Genomic DNA, 21,814 nt, shown 5'->3' on the forward strand with positions numbered 1-21,814 from the left:
GGAAAGCAAGAAAATAAAAAGTGCTTTTTTGCAATGGACCTCATCCTGGTGTTCAATATTTTTAAGGATTGTACATAGTATGATGTTTCTGACTTGTATGGCTAAATTGTTATACACTTCATTCAGCCACTGAGAGTAGCTGTAACACACAGAATTTTGCTCAATAATTTGAATTCTTATTTATGTAGTTTTAATCATTCTGCACAGAATGATGTTTGAGAAACTTGTTCCTAGGAAAAAGCTGGCCTACTTTGTTGTCTTTTTTTTTTTTTTTTTTTTTTTTTTTTTTTTCCCTGAGCTATTTCGAGCAATCTTTTTCAAGCAGTGGCCATGAGCTCAGTTTCCACGCCTGCCACCTTCTTGCAGCCACTGGGCTGAACAGAGACAATGTCCAGCTACATCACGGCTGTTGCGGTAGTGGAATTAGAAGTAAAGGTACCAGTGCCTGAGGGTTGGGTCATGAATTAATAATTGCTCTGTGGTGGAGGAGGCCCGTCAGAATAGCTGAAAAGAGGGAAGTTGCCTCGCAGAGCGCTATCAATCACTCAGTGACCATAACTTCCAGTAATTAGTGTATTTTATGGGCCTTTGCTTCAGTGACTCGGAAGCACATATGCTCCACTCACAGCTAAACTTAGCCGGAGTAATATTCCAGGATGATTTATCCGCTTGCTGCACTGGGATGTAACCCTATATTAGGTGAAGATTGTGAACTAAGCTGCAATAAAGTGTAAGTTTAGGTACAGTTTGCGCGGGTTGAGACCTCAATGTATCATGTTTCTCAGCAATTGCTCTTAGGCCACTGCGGGCAGTCTGTGCAGCAGCCAAATAAATAACGCGGTTCTCTACCTGAGCCGACGGGTGAATGGACAATTAAAGGGTAACGTCAGCTGTGGTGTGTACAAATATACAGGTTTATTTAATATTAACATCCCCTGTTCTTATACTGTGCGATGTAGCTGTTTTGATGATTAAAAAGTCAAATAAAAAATTGAGAGAAATGCTGGGCAGTTGAGCCTGCTTTCCTCGGTGGTTTAATTGTTTTTTGAGGGAAGATGCTCTGGACTGAACGCGAACTTGTCCATGCTGGGGAGATGCAGAGCAGCTCCTTTAGGTGTTGGGTCTGAATCTGGCAGCCAAATAAGAGCAAGCATCTCGGCTCAGACATGGAGCCTCATTAATCTTTGCGGCCCGTTTGTGTGCATCTTGCATGTGGCAATTTGCGTGGATTGGGCCTGAAAGGGCTGCGTTTACCCCAGACACTTTTCCCTTTCGAAAAGGCTATTCTGAGCAGCACCTTTGAAGAACCGACAGTAAAAGCCTGCTAATATAAGGGGCTTGTGGAGAGGAGGAAATGTGCAATTTAATCATGATTGTACGCAGTCTTCAGTTTGCAGTGCATTTACTATAGTTCATATTTAAAAGAAGTCAAAGTGAAACTAATTATCTTTAATTAAGGTGAATTAGGCTTTGATTTTTAATATATTTTATGTAGAGAGATCTTGAACTCATCTGCTCAAGCCAAGAAATGTCCCAAAGGTTATTAGGGCATATTTCTGTTGGGCCTGACGGTATTAGTAATAACCTTCTTTCTCATAGTTCCCGACATGAACAAATATGTCACTTCATCAGTCTCTGTTACCCGCACTTATGCCCCTCCGCAGGGGTCGCAGATTCCACAAGTTATCAGCTAATGGCGTTATACATTAAAAATTGAAGCTTTCCTCACTCTGAGGCCTTTCAAGGCTTTGTTCTTAAGCCCCAGACACTTTGGAGTGCAGCTGCAAACTATAGGCAGAAGATTAAATTAATTTGTAACTCTTTTTCCGTCCTGCATTACTAAATCCTGCACATTTAATTGAAACCCTACTTCAAGATGCTTTGTGTTTCTGTTCTTCTTTGTTGTCAGTTTAACCTCAGAAGCACTTTAACGCTGGTAAATTGCTGTTATATCCTTTTGGATTCTTTTTTTTTTTTTTTTTACTGTGCAGTAAGAGGACAGTGAAATTGATATTAGAGGGGAAGAAAAATCTTAGAGCAGTTTTTGAGGTATTTAATATTTATTAAGGTCCATACCCTGCAGAGTTTCAGGTGATTTTAAGCCATCTATCGAGAAATGTATAAATTGGTCTTGGAATGAAATTTCACCTAGGGAATTTTATGTTATCCAGTAGTTAAGTCTGATTTTTAAAGTTTCCTGTGTCTGAATGTTCCAGTGGCGGCTGCTTTTCCATAAAACGAGGGTTTAACTGCAGTGCACAATCTAAATGCAAAATCCTTAGATGGAAATTTAATTGTGTAAAATGTGCACAAGGTAATTAAGAACAAATTTTAGAACATTTCAGACTATAAAGTCCTCCTTCAGCTAGATCACTAGCGATATTGTAAGTGCTTATTTTCAATTTGCAGTTATGCTGAGAAACATGGAATGTGTCTAAATTAAGAATAAAAACATCCCATGCTTTTCAGCATAACTGTAAATTAAAAAACAACTTGCACAACATAGACAATAATATAAGTGGAAACTTTATTGCCTGAGTGTCCTAAAAATATGTTCTGAACTTATTTCCTTCAGTCACTTTCTAAACAGGATGAGGCCTGCTGCTATTTTAATTCTTATTAACAATATTTGGGAAAGCAAATAGCATTTTGAAAGAGTGATGTGGAGAAAGTGGTTTGTGAGGGAAGATTTCTGGATTTCCATTTTCAGTTCCAGAATGGTTAATTAAGTTATTTCAACAAGTCATTTTGATTTTTGTCTTTTATTATCTGCACGTTAAATGTATGTTTTTAACTGCAAACAGGTTGAGCCTGGTTGGAGCTGCTTTCCAGCCCTTCCTAGAGCAGCTCAGTACAGAGGATTTAGGCACTGAAATTGGCTGTTTTGTGTTCTTGTTGCTTTCCCTTGTGTGTTTTTAGCATATTTTGACACAACTTGATAAAGAACAGCCTGCATGCACACTGTACTTCTGCAATTTGTTTACTCATTGGGGATTATTTATGTCTCAGTTAATCAATTCTTGTTTTCGAACCTGATGGTGCACCTTGTACATCCATCTGCACCTCTGTCAAAGTCAGGAGGAATGCTCCTATCAGGTACTTGCACAGTGCAAATCATTTTTCAGGACACAACTTAACTGAACACAGTGAAGATGAGTGTTTTAGGTACTCTGATGGGCTCGTTTATGTCTAAGAAAGTAATAATAATAAAAATAAAAGAAACTGTATAGGCATGCAGTTGCTCTAAAGTGAAATAATGTAGAAAGGTGTTATTCTGACATAATTCTTGCTGATACGGTTTGATTCTCCTTTATATTTCTGTACCATGCTGGCAATGCAATTATTGCACCTTTTTAAAATAGTGTGGTTTTGTTTTTGTTTTTTTTTTACAGTTCTGGTGTAGTGTGAAGGTACCCAAAGGGAAATGAGAACCAACTTCTTGAAGTTTAAGCATTCCCTTCTCCCCTCCTTAACATCCAGAGCTACATAAAAAACGATCAGTTCCTATCCCTAACTAGTGAGAATGGAAATACTATATTTTGGTTATAATGCCTTAAAAAGAAAATGAAAAGTTTCTGAGTTGCCTCATGTAAATGCAGAGATAAGTTTTTGATAGTTTTAGCTTAGTGGTTTACATTTTTTGTGTTCTGCATTGGGCGTGTGCTTAAATGTCTTCCTGGTGACAGATGATAGAGAGTACAAAAATCCCTTTAGTAAAGCTCTAATCTGTTTGTTTTTTGGTTATTTTTTTTTTCTTTACTTTAACTGTGACACTATTTATAAATCTAAATCTACATACAGAGGTCATTGGTTGGCTGAACTTAAACCATTTTACTTAGTAAATTTAATTAAGAAAATACAGTGCAACTCATAAGCAAATGAGTTTTTCCTAGTTTTAAACCAAACCACCCTCTTGAGTGCTGATTGCCTTGCTCGACCCCTGGTGATACAGAAACAGGCAAAATTAAAAAGGACATTAAAGCTTCATTAAATCTGAAACACATTTAGTACAGTGACATATCTGCAGGCTATTTCAGGGAAGATTACATACTCTTTGGTAAGTTTCTTAATTTATAATACCTTGACAATCTTGCAGGGAGGAAACAACTCTGACTGGAGGAATGGCGTGATGGTTCTGGGGGATGCAGGAGTGCTGCTCGACCTGTCCACGGCTGCATCTCTCTGCAGGTCTCAGTCAAGGAGCAGCTTCACTGAGAACTGTCTTTTCTTTTTTAGCAACCCCCAAAGAAATAGTTCTTGATGCATTTCAGGTTCCTCAAATCTCATTTGTACACTGCATACTTAGGTCTGGCAGAAAACTGCTCTTTTTCCAGTTATTCTGTTGCCTTGGGAGTCACACAGGCAAAGCCCCTGCTGTGGTGTGCGGTGGCCAGGGAGAGGAATCGCCCATGAGAGCAGAAGCACTTAGTCTGAAGTCATCATTGAGATCGTGTTAGTTTTTCTGCTTCAGGTCTACAGAATGATGCCCTGGGTGTAGAGTTATAATTATCTTCTTATTATACACTGGGATAAATATTACATACCTACAAATCTGTAGCCATTGTCATAATTATTCTTAAGTCAGTAGGCATCAGAAAAATTAGGTCGTCTTCTGTTCATTGGAAAGTGTTTGGCATTTGTAGGTTTATTGTTAGGCATTTTTTTATGGGCTATCACAGCAGCAGGGTTTCTTAGGATCTTGAGGATGGTCCCCCCAGAAGCTGAGAAAGTGAAAAGGGGCACCGTTTTGTATGTTTTTGTAGTTTCTGGTCCTTAAATCTGAGCATGCCAGAAAACATAGGGCATTGCCTTATCTATTTAACACTGTATTTCAAAGGCTGCCATTAAAAAGTGACCAACTTAGCTGGGAGGAGCTGTGAACCAGACGGAAGTGACAGAAAGGGTGGCAATCAGCCTGCTTAGCATAGATCTGCTTGTTGGAAGGAAGAATTTGCTGCAAAGAGATGCTCTGAGCTCAGCACCGCACCAGAAACAAAACTGAAAAACAGAATTTACCCTAGAGAGTTACCAGTCCTCAGGGCAAACCTGGAAGGCAGAGGGCAGAAGAAACCCGGAGGAGGAAGTTAGCTTAAATTCTGTCCTTCTGGGGAGCGTGAGGAGATCCCACTGGTCCTGTCACCTTCACATCGTTACCTGTACAAGAGGTGAATTCCGTACTCTAAGCGCTGGTCTCACAAACCAAGCCAACACAACGGTCCCCAAGTGGAAGTCTACAAGCAAATCTTATCTTTGAGAGATGAGAGGCACCACAGAAGCTTCTGAGAAAAAAAAAAAAAAAAAAAAAGTGCTCTTTTTTGTTTTGTTATTGCTCGTAGGGATCCTCAATCAACACCATACTGATACAGTAGGCCATAATGGCTCCTCCTCAGTCATTATGCAAACTCCCACTGATGAGATATTTAGGAAGGACTGGGGTGATTTTTCAAAGTGATGCATGGAAATGTAGATTTGCAGTTCTGATAACTGCGATGTGTCTGTGCAGTAAGTAAGCGTTCAGAGTAATTGTACAACCAGTAGTCCTGTTAGAAGCCACTTTGCTTCTCTGTAGACTTTCAGGACAAATCCTGTCTCAATATTGAGAAAGCTGCTTTTAGGAGTAGTCACCAGAAAAAAAAATAATTTCCTTTCTTTGGTTTTCTGTTGCGTGCCTCTCTTACACGAGTTCTTCAAGGACCTATTTTGCTTTTGTACCGTCTTTCCTCCTAGGGTGTGGAAGAAGTTTACTGGCCTCAAAAAGCTCACAGCCAAATGTCTAATACAGTAGTAGGTTTGGACAGCTGCTGGAATTGCAGAAAGGATGCCATCTCCTCTGTTGCTTGTTTGCTTCCATTCATGCCATCATCTTCTCGTTATTGCCTTCTCAGGACCCTTTTCCTGCCCTGGTGAGGCTCAAATACGTCTCTGTTCTTCACCACTTCCCCACCCTGCTACATCTCTGTGCTGCATTGTTCAATACTTAGGGTGGTTTTGTGCTGCCAGCCAGGCTGAAATTTCATCAAAGGTTAGCACAGCTGCCTCACTGCAGGTCAAGTAACCGTGGCACTGAGGAGCTCACGTAAGTGGCAGTAGGGGTGCAACGAGCGGCTTTCACCCAGCACAGGCTTTGGTAGACAAAACAGACCAGTTGTATTTTGCTGGGATTGTTTCAAAGGTTCAGATGCCAGCGGGGAAAACCTAAAGTCTTGTATCAAACAAAGGGTTTATAATGGAGTAATTTTAAGCTGTGGCATTATGGCAATGTTGTGTTTGATACCGATCTAGCGGATACGCTCGTAATGCATCAAGTGACTTCTGAAGCAGTCTGAGCAACGCCTCCGGTTCATATGGTGAAGGTAGATGTGAAGAAAAGACAATGTGTTGTGCTGCAGGTGCCATGATCTCTCTCCAAAACCCACTCACAGGTTCCTAGCTGGATTTGACACCAATAAGGAAACAAACCTCAGCTATATAACCCAGATTTTATTCTGAGCCTGTTAGGGAAGGACTTTGGGAGTTGAGTGCACGCTCTACAATACCCGTTCATTGCAGATAATTATCAGTAAAGGTCAGTGTCGTTGGCCTCACCATTGAGGCTGAACTGGTTTAATTTAGAGAGTCCTCAGGAACTTGGGCATCAAACAGCGTTGCTAAGTGCTACAGACAAGAGCTTGAGAAATACAGAAATATTCAGAAATGTAAAACAAGGAGTAATTGTTGTGAATGGCTCCATTCTAAATGCAGCTCTTTGTGTGCTTTCAGAATTATTTTTGCTGGCATTTTCCAATTTATACAATAGTAAGAGTTGAGTACTTTTCTCTCTTTAAGAAAATGTGCCCTCCATGCAAATCTATATAACTAGACAAATATTATTTCCTTTCCCAGCTTGCTCTTGGGAGGTTTCCATATCCTCAGGTAAGATTGTTCATTACTGCTGTTTGCCACTGTGACATTCATTCCTATGTATGAAGGTGCAGAGAGCAATTGTGAACATTTGAGCCACATACAAATAAATCTGTCCTGTTAAATTGAAAAGTGGTATCTTGAAGGAGTCATTTAGAAGTCTCTATTGATTTTTTTCTTTTTTTTTTTTTCCCCCAAACTCTAGATTTTCTTTTCCCTGGAGAGAAGGAAAATTATGATGATGATGTTAATGATTTTTTTTTTTTGTGAGATTAAAAAAAAATAATCCTGTATGTACTTTTGATGCCAGGAAAATGCATCTACTCCTTTTTTATATTTTTCTTTTTCAATTCCAGGTTTGAATAGCGGTACAATGGTCTAAAATTCTTCCAAATAAAAAATATAACGTGAATGGAATATGTAAAATGGTTCTGGATTCTCCCTTTTAAGAGGGCCTAGTATCAGCATTTTATTTACATACTGATATTTTCTGACTTCTCACTGACCTAACTCAGTTTTGCTGAAGCCAGTGGTAAAACTATTTCCAACTTGGCAATGGTTAGGCCAATGTGCTGTATTACTGCATAACATTTTACTTTGTATGCTTGAAAAAACATGAAGCTCTGAACAAAACAGCCAGTCCAGAAATAGGTTTGATGATTACTTTAAATTCTTATTGCAAGATAGATGTTAGAATTCATAGTAACAAACCGTTCTGTGGTTCTTCAAATTATTCTTTCCTGGGAGAGGGGAAAAAGTGCAGTGTCCAGGGACTAAAATGAATTATTTGAATGTGGTTTTTATGTTTTTGTATGTTTTATGAACACTGTTTTCTGCATCTTGGTCTATACAGATCAGAGTGCCTGGAGGCATGTCTGATTTAAAGGTGGTGTTGGTCTGTGCTCTTTAAGCATCTATTAACTTGCTATTATTATGCAAATAACTGTTGTAATACACATACTAATTTATGCATGGTTAGATTATGCAGATGCCTCACAAACATGGTTATTGAATAATAGGCTGGGACTCATTCTCTCTCCCATTTTTATAAGCTGTTTTAAGCAAATTCTCCTGACACTTTTATGGACTTGTAAAGATTTTGCATATGTAGAAATACATTGAATTTTTGCTTTCTCATCTCCTATGGAAATGTTTATGGACTGAGAGCGAGCTGTAGCTGGTTACCAAAGCATACGTTGCATTTTTTTTATCCATATTTTGAAATAACCCTCTCATTTGAGAGAGGGTTAAAAAAGAAGCTCTTGTGCTGAAGTGTCCTCCACGCGTTGGCACACTCACTTGTGCTCGTTGAGTGTCTCGATGCTCGTTGGGGGTAGTGTGCTATACCTCTAAATCAACGTGACGTGGAACACGAGATAACCTTCTGTTCACAGAGGTCTTGGAGCTTGAGAAAAGAAGTTAGAGCGTATACATTGTGCGTGATTCCAGACAAAAAAATTATTTTCGGAATAAGGAACAAAACACGATTGCTAGTTTAAGATCTTTTTTTGCTATTCTAATTAAAAGACAGACCGGGTTTGTAAAAGAATATTTGGCAAGTCAGTAGTCCATGAAATTGTATATATTTTTTAATGTAAAACAGTTGAAGAGGTGAAACTTTAAAATGAAGCTATTAAGGTTTTCAAGCAACTGCTTTTCGTAAGGATTTTTATGTGAAGAATACGTATTTTAGATGTGTATGTACAGAGTTGGTTACAAGAACCCTTAGCAACTCACTGTGACTAGGTGGATAATCCATAATGTTTTGGTGTGTTTTTTTTTTTTTTAAGTCTATATATATATTTTTCCTTCCTATGTAAGGGCCTGATCCTGCAGTCACTCACTTGAGTAAATTCTCCTCGTGTCAGTGGGTTTCTTCAAGTGATTGAAACTAATAGTGTGTGTGCTCACAGTATTTGTCCCTAAATAACTTGGGCTTCTCTCTAAAAATGGCAACTACGAATACGTGTTTGAGAACACCTGAATTTTCTTGCAAATGAACATTTGTCTCCAGCTGTAGCTGGAAAAAAAATAATATTTCTTTCCCCCCTTTTCCCTATTTTTAAGACACAGACAAATGGTGTGTATAAATTCAGTTTAAATGAATAAGATTTATAGGGGGAATCATTGTAGTGTGGAAATTCAGGACTCCTGCAATATGCCAGAAAGATTAAAGGATGATTTTTTTTTTTCTTTCTGGCCTTTAGTAGAATATTTTAATGATAGAATTTAGCACTTCTCATTTTCCACGTGTTTTATAAGCATTTATTTTGCTACCACTTATTTGTCACGTTATCATTATTTAATCTTATGTTAAAGTCTTGTCTTGAAAGCACTTAAGGATACAAGCAACTACTCATGTAAGTAGAGTTGCTTTTGGGTGTGTTTAGGATTATTTTTGATGTCTTAATATGCAGTTCTTTTCACAATTTGTAGGTAAATGCTACTGGTAGTGACCTGTACAAGAAAGTAAGAAACAGTAATGATTAGAACAGTCTTCCCCGCTATAAAAACTTTGCAGAGGAAACACTAATCCTTAAAATGTAGTGAATTTCAAAAATGGTTAATGGTTTTCATGTCTTTGTTGTTTGTTTTCCTGGCGTGGTATTGCAATGTGCTATTGCTTGTTTGCTGTGATGTAAAATTCCTTTTGGAAGAAGTAGTGTATGACACCCATAGGATTTTCTGTAGATACACAAGTAAGCACTTAGGGGTATATTCTTCCCCTGATGTGCAACTCTATTAAAACTAATAGGAATGGTGCACGTGCATACGCACACATGCACAGGAAAAACAAACTCTTTTGAGTAAAGTTCTTTCCTGTGTAAACATTTAAAATTGAAAGGAAAACCCTTTCACCAAGCCTAGGACACAGCATGCTTAGCCTTTTAGAGAGGTGAGGAAAGCACATACGAAAAAGTTCCAAATTTCTTTTAAAAGTCTAAACTTCATTTATTTGATTTTGATGGCAACATACGCTTCTCTGCGGAAAGAACTGTAAAAAATAAATAAAAATAATAACAAAAGGCCATGAAACCTCTCAGCACATTTAAATAATTTTTAAGTTGGAACCCCAAAGATGTGCAGTGGCTGGAGAGGCTGCGAGACGTACAGTTAATCACGGAGATTCAAATTCAGTATGTTGTACAAAAACATGATGGGGGCAATGGCTTGTTTAATGATAATGCAATTTAGGAGAAATGAAAAGAATTGCCCACTAAATATTCTCGGCTTGTAGTCAAACTTTATACAAAGCAGGGATGTTAAAAAGGACGCTGCATCCATTAGGGAAATATTCCAAAGAAATCGGCAGCACTCAGCTGCCGAGGATTTAATCAGCTATAGGGAGGCGCGCAGCACAACCACTGTATTTAAGATACTTCTGCATTTACAGAAGTGTTTTCCTTCCTTTGGCTACAATTCCGGGCCTCAGTTAATAAATTACATGAAAATGACCCGAAGTTTAAAAAACAAAAAATCCTGCCTCCCCATCCTCACCCTCCCACCCCGCCTCCCCCCCCCCAAATCTGAGCAAATAGTGCCCCCGGTATTGTAAAGCTTTGAATGTTTTCACACCCCATTAATTTATTACTTCTCTTTCCTCATCTTTAAATTTTTTTTTTTTTTTTTTTTTTTTTTTTTTTTCCCTTTCAGAAAAAAAAAATTCAGGCTCCCCGCTGCTACAGCGATTTTCATCTTGTTGTTAATTTTCCCTGCTCCATATGGAGCTCCAGACATTTCACCTGGAGGCTGTACTAGATTTTGCTGTAGCGATCGCACTTCCGGAGGCCAAAACTGTCATTTAAGGTTCCTGGTGCATCTGTCTACGCCAGGCTTTTCACTGGCACCGGAGAGTGTGAATAACAAATTGGATGCACCTGAGATTCAGATGATTAGTGTGTTTTGTGGATCTCAGCGACTTGTAAGCAGATAGCTCCGGGGGCGAGGAGGGCCGAGCGGCCAGGGCCTCGCTGCACCTTGCACCCGGCCGCGCGGGGAGCGTGCGAGCATCCGGGCGGCCCCGCGCGCGGGGAGCCCGACTACCAAATATTTCATCCTGCCTTGTCATTGATTAGAAAAGAGCCTTTAATTTCATTTCACCCCATGTTGTGATTAATTTGCATTCTTTGTCAGAAGTTAATGGAGTTTTTTATGGTTCACTCTGAAATCCTTGAAGACATCAGAGTTGATCTGATGTTTATACAACCGCCAGCGGAATTTTTTCGTTTGATTGATGGCGAGCTTGATGTTATTCCAAACGGCTTTTTAAGCTGTTTTTAAGAATTATTTGAATAAAATGCAAGCAAGATATTGTTATAACGATCAAGATTATCTGTTAAAAATCTGTTTCAAATAAAGAACATGATAAGTAGGAAAAAAAAAAGATCAAAAAGACAAGAGGAATGATGAACACAGAAGATGATATTTGTTAAAATACATAATCCGAGTATTCAAATAAGTTATTTCAAACCGTACCGAAAGTCAGACAGACCTTAATTTATTTTTTTTTTAATATAACGAGTTTGTTTTTGCAGCATGATAAATAATGGAGATGAATTAGCGAGGAACCCAGCTATAGTTAGATTTTTTCCCTTCTTTTTTATTCTCCCAGCTTTTCCACCTTCCTGCTACCAGCAATGTGAGCACAGAGCAGCAGTGTCCCTAACTGGGAGAGACAGGACTGTCAGGCCTGTTAGTTCAACAAAATGATGACATATTGCTCGTCTCAATGAAGAGGCATTCTTAAATCCCAGTGCAAAGAAAACATAAGTGGATAATAGAAAATTTTATAGCCCAAGAAAGCGCTCGCTATAGACTTGCCATTGGTTTCCTTTATAAGAAAATATACAGCCAAAAATCCTCAGTGAGAGAAATCTTCTTTTTGCTCCTCCTGTTAGAGAAAGGTTTGTACTTTTACCAATCCCCGGCACATAAAAAGCGCCAGAGAGACGCTGCAGTGTGTGCTGCGAGCTCTGGGCCAGATCCTCAGCTGGAGCAAATCAGTTCTGCTCCATGGAGAGCAGGGGACGATGCAGGCTTACCCCAGCTTTGGGATACAGGCGGCTTGTGTTTTTTTTCAGCAGGAAAAGATTTTTGCAAATGCTTTTTGATTTATGACGCTAAAGCTGTTTTTGTTTTGTTTTTTCTTTTTTTTCCTATTCTTTTTTCAAGATTTTGTTCTTACCTTTTCATCAGCAAATTCTGCCCTCGCTGTGATTTCTGCAAGTAAGATTTAATTATAGGTCAAAAAGCTACTGTGCAAGCGCTTCCATTTAAAACAGATTAATTTATTTGCTATATCTTAGTTTGCTAAATAATTGCATGGTTTTAAATGAAGTTGCTGCTTTCTGATCCCTGTATTAGCATGGGCTAAGATTCTTTTTGTTATATGTAATCCATAGTATTGACCAAATTTGGCCTGGTTTCATTTAAATGTAAGCAGGTTGTCAAGGAAAAAATATTTAGTTTTACTTGGCATGCAAAATAGCCATTTTACTGTTGTTTTTTCAATTGACAGAAACATCCTTTAAGCATTCATTTATTTTGTGAGAATAAATTGAGGGTTGGTTACAGCACGTTTCCTGGTAAGAAAGAAACGTCTTATGTTCCACATATATCATTATATCTAACCATTTAAAAGACATTATACACTGTTCAAATGCTAATGCCAAAATAGTGATTTTTTTCCAATTACATTTTTATAATATCTTAAATATCACAGATTTGTGAAATATTGTTGGTTTTATATTACAGTCCAGAAATCACCAAAAATACTTTGTCATCTGCTAATATTTTAAACTCCTAACAATTTCTTAACATAGGTTTCACAGCATATCCATCATTCTTTAGATAATGTACTTTGGATACATTTTTGTTTTTTTTGTTTTTCTTTTTTTTCTCCCCTTTACCAGGAAAGCATTTATATTTAAATTTGATTTGAATATCAGAAATTTGCTGTAAAATCTGAATGGAGTTTTAGTTTTTCCAGATATGTTTGTTTGTTTGTTTTTAATGCATAGCTTTTAACACATTTTTAATGTTAGGAATCTAAAGCATCAAGACATGCTCAATTTTTTATTTTAATCTTCCTGACAGATTTAAAAAAAAAAAAAAAAAAAAAGGAAAATGAATGTTTGAATAATATGCTCAAGCTTGGAGATGTGGGAAACTTAGTTAAAGCTGTTTTTTTTCTGCGGGGGCTGTTAGCTCATGGTCCTGAAGGACTGCAGCGTGCGTCTTTGCTTTCTACCCCTGGCAGCAGCGGGCAGGGTGAGGTGCCTGGGTCGAGGCCGTGCTTTGTGAGCAGCACCACGGGACAGGGTCGTGCTGCTCCCCTGTGGGGCGTGCATGGTCCCACGGGCAGCAGCTTCCAGCGTTGAGCACTTGGTTTTACTTCAGAGGGAAACGATCACCCACAGGATGTGAGGTGGTGATCTCCAACGGGTTATGACATTGTCACCCCCTTTTTTTTTGTTTTCACAATTTTTTATTGTTTGAATAATAAAAGGGCTTAATGCAAGAAACCCATAATGCAATAACCCATGCGGTTACTCTTTCCTTCACAATATAGGGTTACCTGAGCTGGGGCCTTTTTGGCTAAATTGAATAAGATCCCGAAGTGAGGTGATGGGTGATGTTTGCCATGAGAGTTTCTTAACCAAGAGGCGAAAAAGGCATCCGGGGGGGAATATGAAATTTCTTTTGGGATATTGTTCCAAACGTGTAGCACCTGCACAAGTTGGTGCTGCTGTTGGATGGGAGATGTTCCTGCTGTGCACAGCAGGAACCTCTCTCCCGGTCATAATTCCCTCAGTGGATGCCATGGGATAATTTCCCAAACGAGAACTTATCCCCGGCAGATCGGGCCATCCCTCAGATGGCAGGTAGCAGTAGGTGCTGGTGGTTTCAGGTGGCCACACAGCAGGTTTACTGGAATCATACATCTCTGCTGCTGCCCTGGCTGGGATGAGGAGGGCTCAGGCTCTTCCAGGAGAGCCAGGAGCTGCAGAGGAACAGATTTCTCCTCCGCCTTGCCGGCCTTCTTACCACGGGCACAGCTCGTCCTCCTCTGCTTTGCGATGGTTGCTCAATGTAGTGAAGAGCTCCCAAGTCCAGGGTAAGCATGGAGGGTTTAGAGGTCCAGGTGAGCATCTCCCTTCCATGGCAGCAGTTCTTCTACCGGCCCCATGGAGCCGTGTGTCTAATCCACGAGGGGCTGTGACACTACCCGTGGTGGGCAATCAAAAAACGTAGGAGAGGGTGCTCCTTGCATAGCATGGTGCTTTTCATTGTCCAGACCCACTCAGCACCTCGGTTTAGTTAGAAAGGCTCTCCTGTTTCCTTAGATGACGCATCCCAGGGCTTTATTATTAGAAAAGTTTTCCTCACTGCAGGGAATAATGCTTGCTGAATGCAAGAACGTGGAGAACAGATGCAGGAGCCTTCATGGTTGCGTCCTCCTGGCTCTGTCTTTAGTCTAAAGACCCCAATTTTTTTTGAGCCTGTCCTTCAAAGGTTTCTGACTGTGCTTGGAGTTTTTCTTTGAACTTTCTCCAGCTGCCCACTGCTCTCTGGGGTTAGACAGGCTCAGACACAGCACTCCCGTGGTGCGTGGGGTGAGGGTCGCCTTGTGTGTCCTCAGGCTGTCCTCTCCTCGGACATCTCCCTGTGGAAATTAGCCAGTTTTTTGTGGCATCATGATGTTTTTCCTGCTCAGTTGTGGTTGGTTTTCCTGCTCTGCAGTGTCCTCCAGGTTCTCTGGGTATTCCTCTCCGTTAGCATGGAGACATTAATGTAAACATTAAAATTAAATATGTTTACAACTAAAAACCATATCTTTATTAGATTTCTAGTTGACCAACCTTCATGCTGTACTTGCTGCAATGTTTGAAAAGGCCCTTAAACAATGCGTTTCTAAATTTACTCTTTTTCCAAAGATTTGCTTGTCCCCTATTCCTGCTGATGGAGAGGAATGTGTTAGCATTAGCCTCCTGGTCCCACTCCGGCGTGGTGGTTATTGTCGGCTTCTTACGCTCCCTCCATAATTTCAACAGTGTGCAGTTTTTCATGCCCGGTTTGTTGAATTGTGTTACTAAACTCTGGTAAACAGATTTCTGTGAGAAGTGGCTGCAGTTCAATGGTGGATGAAATAATCTCTTTATATAAATTTGCTTGCAGACCTCTGGGAAAACCGGCATAATATAATTGTAAGAATATATTTAATATTAAGGTTGTTGTGAATTGTCTTTTTTTGATTTTGAAATTATTTTTATTCCTTTTTTTTTTTTTTTTTTGTCTTCAGTTTTGTGGCAGTGATTGAAGTTTGCCATTTGCAAAATGCACAGATTGGGGTAGGGGTTGTTCAGAAAGTCAGGAACAAATTAGAGGGGTGAGTCTTACCGGGTTTGATGCTTTCAACTCTTCCAAAGGTTTAACTAATTCCAATTTTGCAAGAATTTGTGAAATATATCTGAAGATCCTGTCTCCCTTCCAGAGGAAGGGTAAAACCCTTGGTGGTGAAGACCAAATGGAAAGTACACTTACAAATTCCTTTTCCAGGCATACCAGGGCAGAGACGAGGCAAGTGTGCATTGGTCATTTGTCAGTGGGAGATGATCATTGTTGTTCCAGCTGCTCAATAAAATGCAACCTTCATTAATAAATATTATAAATAAGTTATATGTACTTCCAAAATCTGATGATCCCTGGAATAGGAAAAGAAATGTTACAGCAAAGCCTCCCTTAAAAATCATAACTGTATGATTTGTTGGTATATATTTTTTTTGATTAAAAAAAAAGAGAAAAGGATGGGGAAGCGCTAGCTTGAAAAGCAGTATATATGTAAAGAGAAAATTTGTTAACTGATATGGGAAGATCTAACCCTGGGTCACCTGCAAATCTCTCAAACAAGAGCTCCAGGGCAAGTCCTAATTCCAGAGAGTAAAAGCGAAAATTAAAGCTATAGCTAGTGACTCCTCCAAGTTACCCGGGGTGGATTCATTTGAGTTTCGTTGATTGTGCTTGTGAATATAATGCGAAAGGGATGGTAGAGGTCTTCTCAGCCACTTCCCGTCCAAAGTATCTCCATGGAGACAGGAATATAACCTGATGGTCTGACAAAAGTTGCTTTTCATAACCAGAGGCACTCATTAAATAGTAGATGAAGCAGGAGGCAAACTTTTGCATTTTTAACCAACCTAAAAAAATGCCATTTGGAGAATGTGCTTTGTAGCGTAGTTTATCCAAATACCGCTGATATTTCATGACCTGAGAAACAGACCATTAATGTGATAGATTTATTTATCATTTTCCCTGCACCTTCAAGTTCCAAATTATCACATGCAGTAAGTACAGAGAAAACGCGGCAAATAAAACACAGATTCAGAAACATGAAATTGCAGATCTAATTCTCCAAATTTGCACAACTCCAGTTGCGTTTGAGAAGCCTTTAAAGCCTTCTTAGTTGGTGTTGAGAGGCTTGATGAGACCTTTCCAAGGTGGGAACGATGTTACCAGGAGCACACCAAGGCATCACTTCCAAGGATGCGTGCAGTGCCCTTTTGGTCATCCCTTCAAGCAGGGTTGTGCCACTGCAGCCATTTCACCCTTCATAATTCTTTGTGGAAGGTATAATGCCATCACAATTACAGTCTCCTTCCTCCAGATCTTGTTTTTTTCCGAACTCCCAGGGTACGCAATGGGCCAAATGCTCAAGCTTTCGAGCTGCAATCACTCGAGACTGACCTGCCTCCTAAACTTTTTATCTCCCTGCAGTGCACGAAAACCGGGCTGTTGGGGACGGGAAAGGCAGAGCCGGGTGAACAGGAAGATAAAACATTTTATGTTGAGTACTTTTAAAACTGTTCTTAATGTGCTATAAAACTGGATGCTTCACTTTTTCATGAACTGTGTGCAAAAGGAGAAGCACCGACTGTGAAGTTGTCGTCAGTTAGGTTTGTTTTATGGCTGCAGAGGCTGCCCAATAATGTGATCTCGGAAAAGGTAAACAACATAGTTTTAACAGTGAAAAATATGCCTAATATAAATACAGCTAAGTTCATTGCTGTTCAGAACTTGAAAAATATGACAGTAACATTACATTTTCTAGTGGAGTTAACAGAGGAACACAGTGTAGCCTTACAAGCAATATATCTGAGACAGAGAAAATAGGTAATACATCCAACTCGGGAGTCTCTGTGGCATTCACATAGAGGAAAGCGCAGTAGCTTTATTTAATTGAGAAAATGAATCAATTACAATGATGTTGCATCATCAAATGCAAGGGAAATAGCAGATATGTCATTACATCGGGTAACAGTGTTAAAAAGTAATTGAGTGTCTTAAGCATTTTGAATCAATTCCAGGTACTGGCACAGCTACCTTAATGCAAAATTTATGAAGATGATCTCAAAATAATATGTTGCCATCAAAATTGTGTAATAAAATCTGGTAACAATGTGTGTGTGAGCAAGCACACATCTCTCCCTCGCTCAGAAGCCAGGCCTGCTGCTCTGGCGGGTGGTTGTAATGTCGCAGGAAGGATTCTGTAATACTTCGATTTGTGTTGCCTTATTTTCCATTAGAAGCATTCAGCGCTTTTATTAGAAATAATATTTTAAATCTTGTTCTGAAATTGGATGTAATCGGATCTGTGTTGAGGCTACTATAGACGATCCCACCTCTGTTCCTTTTCATGACAAGATCTATTTTTCCTGTAAAGAAATGTGACTGATACTCTGTTCTGATGAAAAACTGAATCGCCTATTCATGTGCAGTGATCTAAAGGAGCTCAGAATCATCCCTATTGAATAAGCTGAGTCTATTTTGTCATTTAGCATCTGAAAGTGAAGTATGAAAAAAAGGCTTTTATAGCCACAAAATATTTTGCTTATTAGCAATAATGCAAAACAGCAAATTTATCCTATTGAATTATAATAGATTGACGTTGACTGTTCAAAAATCTAATGGGTGATTTCTATCTATTTATTAATTTCTTCCCTGGAAAAAAATAGAATTATACACATAAAGTTTATGTGTATATTTGTTTCCTACTTACACTGTATTGAAAGACTTCACGTGCATAATACCAGCTTTTTTTCTTGGTGCTAGTTTTCAACCTCCTCTATATTACATTTTACTACCTGTAAAGTATTACTGGAGGACCGTGCCTCTGGCTGGGTACTGGGGGAGAGCGCTTCCAAAGCTGATGGCAGCCCTACAACATTCATCATCATGGCACTATACAGCAGAGAATATTAAATGTAAGGGGCAAGCCAAGCAAACTGTGTTAGAACAGAAGACAACGTTTCCACTAAAGACTGCATTCTGTTTGCGTTGTGATTATGTTGGGAAGCAAGCAACTTTGTGTCTGTTTGGGAAAAATGCGTAATTAATTATCCTCACCCATTAGAAATGGTATGCATATACAAATGATCAGAATACTTTGACTTAATTCAGTCAAATAGTTTGCAGTAAGTACCTGCTCCCTGTTTTGTATTTAATTGTTTGTGTTGTAATTCTGCCTTTGTTTCTATTTGTAATCAAAAGGCGCTTTGCTAATATGGGTCAAAATACTTCGTAGCTCTCTGTAGGCAATTGAGTGGTCCGTTACTACAAACTATTAATTAATTTCCCAATCAAACTGATGGTAAGAAATTTAGAAGGGTTCAGAGACGACTGGTAGCAAGTCTTCCCTTTGCCATTTCAAACAACACAAAGTTTATCAAACTTTGCACCTCACAGATGGCGACGTTCTACTTAGAGTCGAAGTAAAACTGGGTTGGAATATATAAGAAACTTGGGTAAAAGTGGAGTATGAAAAGCTTTCCTGAGTAGCGGCAGATACTTCAACCACATAATTAAAGTTTTCTTCACAAAAAAGCGATTGCGAGCTGAGTCTGGCAGTAATCCAAAATTCTAATTTCTGACTATGATTTAATTTCAATTTTAAATAAATCGGTTTTTAATTTAAAAAGAGTGAGCTTCATAACATTAGCAATGATTGCAACATTAAGCCCAGTGTTCACAATCTAGCAATATAAAACATTATTTATATCTGAATCGTAAACAGCCTTTTGAAATGGATTATGGTTTTTCTTCCTATTCTAATACAACCTGGAGGGTACTAAAAAGTGTTGTGTGAAATTAACATTCTGCTGACTTTCGCCTATAAATGAGAAGCGAGCTATTAACATTTGTGTATTTTCATTATGTAAATTGTGTTAACACATGCCCACAAATTGCCACCAGCGATGCAATAATTTTCTCTCAGTGATCATAATGTGTCCAAGTGAGTCATTTTGATTATGACATGCTAATTACATATTGCCTTTTTTCAGATTCAGAAAAACCAGGGATCTTTAATGGTAAGCTTTATGAGTTCAGAAAAAAATTCACTTTTCTTTTTCCTGATGGCTGCTTCCTCTGCATGCTTGAATGCCTTGTTTTAAACTTAGCAAATTGCATTTTGAAGAAAATGCAAACCTTTAACTGCCTGTATTAGATTAGGTACCATTAGAAATAATAGAACATCCTGAGCATCAATGTTTTTATAAGAGTTTGCTGCTGTTGATTAATCTTGCTATATTTTATTGCATTAATGATTTTTTCTTTCCACTCCACTGTAAAGATATTGCATATAGGCTAATACTTTTTCCCTCTCTTCTTTCCATTGCAGCCTCTCCAGTTATTGCAGTGCATTGTTGATGAGGTGAGTCGTCGTCTTATGTGCTTTCACTCCTAAAGTCATTCCTAATGGAGTGGAAAGCTTATATTTTGTTTCCTAATGAAGCACAATGCCCAACATCCTCAGAGCACAAGTTGCCTCGTACAGCTTGGAGCTGTCAAACATGAACTGGCCTTGTCCCACTTTATGCTGTTTTGCTACTCTTAATATTGAGTCTGAAAAACTAGATTGTCTCAAAGGCTAGTCCTTTTAGCTATTCAGGCCTTAAAGCCTCAACCTAGTCATGTTGGCTGATCCTGTGCATTTGCCAGATGAGTTGGAACAGAGACGTTCAAGTGGTAGCGTACTTTGTGTCAGGCATATTTAAGGTGGTTTAGTAAGTATTTAAATGTCTATTTTTATGTTCAATCAGAAGGACAAAATAAAAAGGTAAGGAGTAGAAGATCCAGGTGCGAGTAGCAGACTCCCTGTCTGAATTGAGGTGTAAGGAGGGGGTTGCAATTCTTGATAGCAAAACATTTGACTGCTTTCTCAGGGCTGACTGCCATCAGTTTTGCTTTGTTTGTTTTTAATTTTAATAAGGTGCTGTTGTTAATTAAGAACCATGAACAAGGAAAAAGTCGTAACTTTTTAAAGACTTGCCACAACCTCTAGCAGCACGTCCTTGCTGGCTTGCCAGGTCATGGTTGCTGGCTGCTGGCATGCCCCGTTAGATGTTCGCTAGCCCCAGCCCAGCCCTTGCAACGTGTTTGTTGGGCTTGATCTAATAAGCTCACCACCGGTGCGATGCCCGAGTGCCCGATCTCAGTTGAGTCTCAATCTGTAACTACTCCTTGTGTGAACCTGCTGCTCTTACCTGCGGTGAACACTTTTGTCCTTTTATTAGAGAATGACTTATTGACTTGGCTGAACTTCTTTTAAAAGTGACATTTGGGCCTTGAGGGATGCAGTTAAATTGAAATGAACGAGTATCCTTTGTGTAAAGGAAGGAGGGAGTTCTTCCAGTCCTGGCAAGCCTCCAGCGGTGCTTGCTCTTTTACCTGGCTCTTTACGGCGGTCTGTTTCTTTGAGTGGTTTTTAGGCAATTTTGCTTCTTTCATCTTTTTCATCCATTGTTACTCCTATTAAGTGCGTTTTTGTATACGACATGAGAATTCCAAAACACCAGTGCTGGTTACACCAGTAACAAAAGGCCATCCCTGTCCTGAAGATGTGAAACTAAATATGCTCATATTTTTACGTGTTTTGCTACTGCTAGGAAAATTGCTTTTAAATGGACTAGACAAATTACTTTTAAATAGTGGCACCTAAATCTGAGTTCAATATTCTAAAACAGAGCCTTAAAGAGCTACACATTATGGTGGAGCTTCATGCAGCTTTCTCCCACTTTCTTCAAGACTGGGATTGTGCCCATCTTACAAAAACCTTAACCAGGGAACTTGGTGTAGACATCTGAGTGCCAAGCTAGCTTTAACGTTAGCATTCTGATACTTACTCCTTTTAACTTACCTGATGTTCTGCAGTATGCCACAGAGCCATCATTCTCCTGAGCTGGTGTTTCAGGGAGCACTGCGCTTGTGGGCATGTTGAGACTTCAGGTTACGGAGCATAGCTCAGCTGAAAGTTCTTTAAGTGCAACTCGCTTTGTTTTGCAACACACTCAATGTCTAAATGGAAGTTGCATGCCATAACGTTTAGAGCCCGGGGGGAAGAGGAGAATGGATTGGCTCTGTAGTGTTATTTGCTCGCTACGTGTGTATTGTGAGGGGGTCATTTAGTGAGATATATAGCGTTTTGATAGTGGCTGCCACACCTGGAAGTGCAAATTCTTGGCATGATGGTGTCTTGGAGGACATTTATATTAAGGTTATTCTGTTCTAGCTGATGGGCAGCACTGACTTTAACAGTTCCTCCTGCCACCCCAGCGCTGTCCTGTATACAACAACCTCAGAGCAAAATTTGTGCAACTTCTATTTATTTTTTTTTCCTCTTGGCTTTGTCTTTTGCAAGATGCCCATCCTGGGGACCTGCTTATTTGGCTAATACACACTCATCCTTCTACGCAAGGACCTTTTAGAGAGGGAGTCTCTGCACTATCTGCTACTCTATAGCTGTTGCTACTCTGAGTGTTAACGATTAAAAATGTTTCGTGTTGTAAGACTGACTTTTTTGGGCCAAACTTTTCCCTTGACTGTAAGGAGGTCCTAAACCTCGCAGGAGGCAGGATCA

General features: G+C 39.3%; 1 protein-coding gene across 2 annotated transcripts in view; it reads left to right on the forward strand.

The window, feature by feature from the left end:
* MAP2K5 (mitogen-activated protein kinase kinase 5) overlaps positions 1-21,814 on the forward strand; it is a 127,688-nt gene that overhangs the window by 72,311 nt on the left and 33,563 nt on the right. The window contains exons 17-19 of one of the 2 annotated variants that reach the window (XM_032194790.1): positions 6,883-6,912; positions 19,239-19,265; positions 19,577-19,609. In XM_032194790.1, coding sequence (XP_032050681.1) covers positions 6,883-6,912; positions 19,239-19,265; positions 19,577-19,609 — 90 coding nt within the window. Of the gene's footprint in view, positions 1-6,882; positions 6,913-16,674; positions 17,679-19,238; positions 19,266-19,576; positions 19,610-21,814 lie in introns of those variants that run through there. The other variant, XM_032194791.1, reaches the window with a different exon arrangement.

This window comes from Aythya fuligula, chromosome 11, assembly GCF_009819795.1.
Source record: "Aythya fuligula isolate bAytFul2 chromosome 11, bAytFul2.pri, whole genome shotgun sequence".
Lineage (NCBI taxonomy): Eukaryota > Metazoa > Chordata > Aves > Anseriformes > Anatidae > Aythya > Aythya fuligula.